This window comes from Fragaria vesca, linkage group LG3, assembly GCF_000184155.1.
Source record: "Fragaria vesca subsp. vesca linkage group LG3, FraVesHawaii_1.0, whole genome shotgun sequence".
Lineage (NCBI taxonomy): Eukaryota > Viridiplantae > Streptophyta > Magnoliopsida > Rosales > Rosaceae > Fragaria > Fragaria vesca.
This window is the reverse complement of record NC_020493.1, coordinates 16,695,102-16,702,627: the sequence shown is the minus strand read 5'-3', so window position 1 is coordinate 16,702,627 and position 7,526 is coordinate 16,695,102. Positions and strand designations below refer to the sequence as shown.

The 7,526-nt window shown below is 41.6% G+C and overlaps 1 protein-coding gene across 1 annotated transcript; it reads right to left on the bottom strand.

The window, feature by feature from the left end:
* Nucleotides 1-374: 374 nt before the first annotated feature.
* On the bottom strand, nucleotides 375-1,013 carry LOC101301376. Its single transcript, XM_004295837.1, has one exon. It carries the CDS (start codon nucleotides 1,011-1,013, stop codon nucleotides 375-377), a length of 639 nt encoding a protein of 212 aa, XP_004295885.1.
* Nucleotides 1,014-7,526: the final 6,513 nt, after the last annotated feature.

The following is a 7,526-nucleotide window of genomic DNA, read 5'->3' as shown; positions in this document are numbered from 1 at the left end:
TGCATTAGATGTTGCAGCTAATGCTACTATCCATTAGAGCAAGTCCACCTCGTAGGTCTTCGTTGGGAAGGCCTGGGTCATGGGCGAGACTTGGTTCGCCACGTGACAATGATTTTGGGCTGCAGTTTCCACCCACGATTTCCGTTTCTAGGTCGACACGTGGCAGTGACTGATTATTGAATTTTATATTAGTTATTTTGAATGTGAATAATGATTTTATATATTAATAAAATTATGATTAAATAAACAAAATGACATATTGAAATTAAATATTTATTTTATGACTTAAAATGACATGCCAAGACTAGAAAAAAATAAAATACAATTATTTAAAAATAACACAAACATAACATAAAACAAAAAAAAACTACAATCTAGATATCCATGTTGCCTTGCACTTCCCATAAATGCTCGATAAGATCTTCTTGAAGGTTTGAGTGATCGTACTGATTTCTAATTTCATTGTACTGATTTCTAATTTCATTGTACTGCTCCACGAAACCTTCAAAAGTATGAGCATCTCTACCAACTTCCTCAAAATCTTGCCTAGTAGGTCCATCCCAAACTTCTGTTATCTTTGGCCTCATATTGTTGTCCTCTTCTTCGTCAAACTCTAAATCCTCATCGGTATTTTCAAGGCGTTCGTCCTCAACTATCATGTTGTGTAAGATAATACAAACCAACATAATATATCGGAGATCCTTTTTATCCCACCCCCGAGCATCTCCTCTAACAATTCCGAAGCGTGGTTGTAAAATACCAAAACACCTCTCCACGTCTTTCCTATATCCCTCTTGAGCCTTGGCAAATGTAATTTCCTTGGGTCGTGTGGGGTTTGGAATGGTCTTCACGAAAGTCGCCCACCTAGGATATATTTCATCGGCGAGATAGTAACCCAATTTATGAACTCTATTGTTCACTTGGAATTGGATCTTTGGTGCTCGACCGGCAGTAAGCTCGTCAAACAACGGGGACTTTGCTAGGACGTTGAGGTTGTTGCATGCCCCGGGCATTCCAAAAAAGGCGTGTCATATCCAAATGTCGTAAGATGCGACCGCTTCAAGAATTATAGTAGGGATTTTCTTTCTCCCACTATATTCACCAGCCTAAGCGGTTGGACAATTCTTCTATTGCTAGTGCATGCAGTCGATGCTTCCAATCATCCTTGGAAAGCCTCGTCTTTCACCTTTAGCAAGAAGTCTTTTAAGATCGGCCAGAGTAAGAGCTCGAAGGTACTCTGCTGAGTAAAGAGCAACGATTCCTCTTGTAAATCATTGGAGACACTCGATAGAGATGGACTTTGCCATCTGACAATACTCAGCACATTGATCTGCCGCAGCACCGTACGCAAGCATCTGCAAAGAAGACGTCATCTTCTGCTCAGGAAGTAGACCGACTTTCTTCAGAGCATCTGACTTTTGGATAAAATATCGATCGTAGTTGCAAAGGCCATCACGTATCCGGTTGAACACCTTATGACTCATCCTATATCGAACTCGAAATTCCTCGTCACTAAAAATAGGACGTTCAACAAAATAGTCTTGAAGTACCTTTACCTCTGTCCTCCGTTTCTCGAGGTTGGTTTAGACTACGACCGGGAAGAGAACCGCGACGCGGAGGTTGGTTTTGAGCTTCATGATGAGCCACTGCTGCAATAACCGCGGCGCTTGTCGCCAGGTCATCTTCATCATCTTCTTCTTGCGACTTGCGGATCATTTTCCACAAATTATCCATTGTGATAAAAGAAAGAGAGGAATTGTGAGATGGTAGAGATATGAAAAATTATATAGAACTATGGATCACAATTTTTTTTGTGGGTGAAAAAATTATAGGAGGGTGATATGTATTTATAGGATTTGTATAAGTTTTTTTATATTTTTTTCCTAATCGTTGCCAGCGTTTTTACCGTTGGGAGCTTCTTTTACCCGTTGCCAGCTTTTTACCGTTAGGAGCTTCTAACCATTGGGATTGTAACGGTCAATTCACCTGAGCCGTCGATTTGCTTTTTTCAAATGAACCAATGGTCCATATCAAAGGACTATTGCTTTTGAATTCCCCGGAACGAGCCCAGCTGCTGACGTGTGGCCTAGGCGCACAGCCCAACCGTTGCTACGTGACAAAAACGCATCGGACACGCGCAAGGCGCTCTGCCATTCGTCCGTGCGCGGAACGCGCTTGTCTTCTCGCGTGCACCAGCTCCACTTGCGCGAGCTTCACGTGGTCAACATCAGCTGGGCCACACAAAACGGGCTGAGCTGGAGACGAAGGCTCGGGTGATGAAAAATGGAGGCCTGGGTCATAGGTCTGACCCAGGTGTAGACCCAATGAAGGTCTGGGTCAAAAAGTTTGTGGGTGGAGATAGGTTTTTTCAGCTGGGTCTTTAATCCTAGGTGGATGAAGGCCTGGGCCTTTAAAACCTCTTGGGATGGACTTGCTCTTAGTGCAATCAAAACAATACTTTAAATACACACACGAAAAAAGTCTGATCGGAACTGAAACCAAGTTCCAGTAGCATTGATCTCTAAACTCACATTTGGCATTGGATCAGTGTGAGATTTCTTCTACGCTATTAGTAAATCCATTTATGTTGAATTCTTGATGCAGTAAGGATTTGCATTGTTTGTTGTTAAACTCATTCGATACACTAATAAAGAACATACATTTGTCCTTATTTTTGTACCATCCTGGTCAACATAGAACAAACTCAATATCGAAGTCCAAAACAAACCCCCAAACCAAAAACAAAACTAAGAAAGAACATATGAAAAACTTTACCTTTACTTCAGGGAAAGAATATTAACATCATATCCAGAGAAGACATTATCACTATAAGCCAACCAAACTGATGCAGAAGCTCTCATCCAATTTCCAGGAACAAATGAGGAAACACTAATAAAGAACTTTATGTTGAATTCTTGATGAAGTAAACATTTGCATTGTTTATCGTTTAAACACATATGATACACTAATAAAGAACATTTGTCCGAAAGTCCAAAATAAACCCCCAGACCAAACACAAAACTAAAATGGAACAGATAAAAAGCTTTACCTTTCTTTAACATCAACGCAATGAGCACATATAACTAACACAGTAGAGCAACACAAAAACATCGAGAGAGACAGATGGGAAGAGAGGGAGAAAGAAAGAGAAAGAGAGAGAGATCGAGACAAATTAATGAAGACTAAGACTTTCATCTCACCATCTATATTTATGCCTCATTAGTTGCATGGGAAGCAAAAGTAAAGCCTCCGTGGAAGCCAAATGAAGTCAAAGGAGCTGCCACGCTAAAAAACAGACAAACACGTAACCCTACACTACCAGAAGAAAGGCTTTAGATGAATGGTTGGTTGCAGATGAACCATATTCAATTTGATGGTCACCCAAATTAGTCGCACGAACTAAGACTTCTAGCGATGAAGCCGATAATGTCAAGAGTTTATCCGATGTGCAAGGTGAATGGCGTGCAATTTATATGTGAACAGAGAGACAGCAGATGGAGAACACAGAATTCTGGGGTGATGGCGCATGGTGGGCGGAATGGAGTTGACTATTACGGTGTTCTCCATTCAGTGGTGGAACTCGTTTACGAGCAAGACATGACAGTGCACCTCTTCAAGTGTAGATGATTTGATACTACGCCGCAGAGCATGAAGACCGATCAGTACGGAATATTATCGGTGAACACTACTACAAGTTGTTACGAAGATGACCCGTTCGTTTTTGCCACATCGGTAAAACAAATGTTTTATCTTGATGACCTTGCTAAGGGTAACGCGTGGAAAGTAGTCAACCTTGTGAACCCTCGAAATATTTACCGGGTGGCTACTCTTGGAGAGGCCGAAGACGAGGAAGAAGATGTTGCGTATCAAGAGCCCAACGCAATAGGTATTCCTAACTCCTCTACCGTTCGCCTTAATAATTTTAAAGCGGGTCGTTCGGTGTGAATTCGTGATGAAGAGCCAAGGGTTATTGATGTTGATCCAAATCAAGAAACAGAAGAAAACTCTGGTGATGAGAAAAGGCATAGATTACTAGAAATTAATTCCGACACCGAAGAAGACTTATCGGATGATTCCGATTACGAGCCTTAGTTTTAATTTAGAGGACGTAATACATTAATTTGTAATAAAAAAGAATGTATTACCTTTATAGTTTACATATGTTAAATTCATATTTCTGTTATTTTATATAAATTTTGGTGATATATGAATAGCAAGTTAATATGGTTTACAATAAACCTTCTGTTTTTTTAATATATTTTTTATACTTTAGCAGACGAAATATACCATAAATCGTCGGCTTAAACCATCTTAGCCGACGAATTACAGTATATTTCGTCGGCTAAAACCATCTTAAATATGTCCTAATTCGTCGGCTAAGATGAGGTTAGCCAATGAATACCCTAATATACGACTTGTTGCGTCTCATCGATTTGAAACTATTTTCAGTTGAAGGTCCGGTTAAAATACGTAATTTAAACGGTCCAATGACATTTTCCGTGCGTTTAGGGGTTTGACTTACGGGATTGACCGTTCGAATCGAGCCCTTAACCTTGTCGGATCAAGTTAAATTTTTTCCCATACATGTATTTTATCATGATGGTCAAATCTGACGGTCGGATTTTCGTTTCTCAAGTTTGATCATCGCAATCACAATGTGCCGAATATATAAAAAGTACTATAGCCGACGACATTATTGAAAATTCGTCGGCTATAGTTGATAAAATAAAATAAAACAAATAAATTGAAAATACTAAATAAAAAGTACTATAGCCGACAAATTTCAAAGGTTAGCCGACGAGATTCAAAGGTTAGCCGACGAATTTCAAAGGTTTAGCCGACGAAATTTAAAGGGTTAGCCGACGAATTTCAAATGTTAGCCGACGAATTTCAAAGGTTAGCCGACGAAGTAAAAATTTCGCTCAGCTAAAGTTATAGGGTATAATTAAACCCAGCACTCGACAGCCTCCACAGCCCCCCCTAAACACCTCTGCAGTCTGCTCGCCGTCGTTCGTCTCCTCACCGTCGTCCAAGCCCGGCAAGTCCAAGCTAGAGGATTGGGGCAGCTCGCTTCGCCCAATCTACACCTTCTCTACTATTGAGGAGTTCTGGGGGTCTGTGATTCTTTCATCATCTTTTTCTTTTGTTATTCTTGATTATTATATTGAGGAAAGTTTGATTCTTTAGCTCTATTGTGTTTTGCAATTTCTAAAATTGTTGTGATTGATTAGGGTTTAAAGATGAGGACATGAATATGTTTAAAGATTGAAATTCTCAGTTGAATTTTAAGGACATGAATATGTTGAACTCATTTATCGAATCAAAAGATGATGGATTGATGAAGGCAATGCCCAAAGATTGAGTTTAATGGATGTTGAAATGGGGTTTACGGTTGTTTTCAGTAGAGTAAATAACTTCTTCTTCTTTTTTTCTTTTTCTTTTTTATCTGTTAAACATAGCTTTAGGATAATGTTGTGGTCTGTGCATGTGAGTAGATAAGAGTTCACCAGCATGACAGATTTTTTGGATTATTTTGAATATACATTTCTCTCACAATAATACATGTTGAAAATATTATGTATACTTTGGTGTTGTGTTGGCTTCTTTTGTGTAAATGTGGATTCAGAAAGTGTTCCGATCCGATGATATGTAGATTTGTTATTTGTTATGTTAATAATATTTGCATTGACCACGAACCAAATTCTGTTCTAAACGGCTATAAAGCACTGAAATGAACAAAATTTGGTTCTGAATGCACTTTCATTATAATTTGATGTGGGATGCATTTAACTCAGGATTTGAATGCACTTTGAATGATTAATTACTAGTATGTTTTAAGTCAGTAAGCTATACTCACACATGGTGTTGGTCTATACATGTAGTCCTCCACTGCTAAATTTCATGTACTCTCTGCGTATCTAAATCATTTATTTACTCATGTATGTGCTTAACTGAAAATAATATATTTTAATCAGGATGAGCGGTAATTTTAGATCGACAAAGGGTTCGAAGGGCTAAAGGTCCGAATCGTCTGAGGGAACCTTTAGCAACCCTCAAACGTCGTTTCGGGGCCCCATGACAGCCAGACGTGCAACCCTTCTAGAGACGGCACAGAGGCAGCCAAGCGTTTTCCATTCCTCGAGGCAGCCGGAGGTGCCCCCTTCATCGAGGCAGCCAGGCGTCCCTCGTTCCTCGAGGCAGCTGTGGCCTCAGACCCAGACGGATGTGTCTGCACCTCATATGCCTGAGATACACGGGGCGCCCACTCCGGGTCCTACTTGTTCGGATGGTAGGTCATCTAGAGTATAGATGCCGCCACCTCATCTGTTCCTTCTACGGATGATACCGGCCTTACCTGCAGTCGATGGCTCAAGGACGCCGATTTATCCACTGCCCCCGCCAGTGGCTCCATCAGCGGCGTACCGGTTCGTGCCTTTTGATACGCCTCTTATTTCCGCGAGGGTATCATCATCGGCGACAGAGACGGAATCCGTCGCGTCCGCCGCATCGCCTTCAGGTAATGAAAGATAAATGATTTGTTTTCCTATAATTAATAATAAAGGGTCTCCGATTTTAATAATCAATTTGGTTTATCATGTGATAGGCACCGTCGGAGCAAAGCCGACAAAGAAGAAGAGAGGCCTCGTCACAGGGAAGGCTCTCGAGAAGACCGTCAATACCTCAGGGAGGATCGTCATCGGTACTGACGGGGATGGCCACATAGTATCGGGCGGGAAGTCGAGGCCGTACTTCGGCCGTGTGGGAGCGCTTATTAGGAATATAGTCTCTATGTTGTGGTCAGACTAGGCGAGGTCCCGCAGGAGGTTAAGGATATGGTCCACAACGCGATGTCGGTGAGTTTACAAAATGCCTCAATAATATTATGTATTACATTGTTGAGTTCTCGAAAAACTAAACTAATAAACGGTTAAATGCAGGTGTGGTTTGACGTTCCCGAGCACCTGAAGAACAGCTGGGCGGACGTTGTGCATGGGGGAAGGTACGTTGGGAAGTTAATGAAAAAACAAAATTGTATGTGATATTAATAATATTTCTAATATTTTTGTTGTATTTGTAGGTACAAGGAGTGGAAGAACGAGTTGCGGACCCACTGGACTACGCACGGGAACTCACGTTCTGGTACCCCTGCTGAGTTCCAGTACAGGGAGTACGAGTGGCGTTGGCTTTTGACATCAGAATTCAACAACCCTCATAATCATTTTTTTTCCTATCTAATTAGGCGAAGGTGAGGGAGGCTAGTGACGAGGTGATGAGTGCTATAGTGAGGGAGACATGGCCGGACACGCAAGAGGAAGAGATGTCCGAAGCCATGTCCCGGATCGACACTTCGAATCCGAGGGTTGGGGCGAGGATCATGGGCACAGCCTTCCCACCACGAGGAAACAACTTCTACTGTCGGGGTCTAGGAAAGGAGGGCGAGGGGGTCCTGAAGACCGTACCACTCCAGGATTTCAACGAAAGGCAGCCTCGACCAGCAGTAGGACGACTCAGCTAGAGTCGGAAGT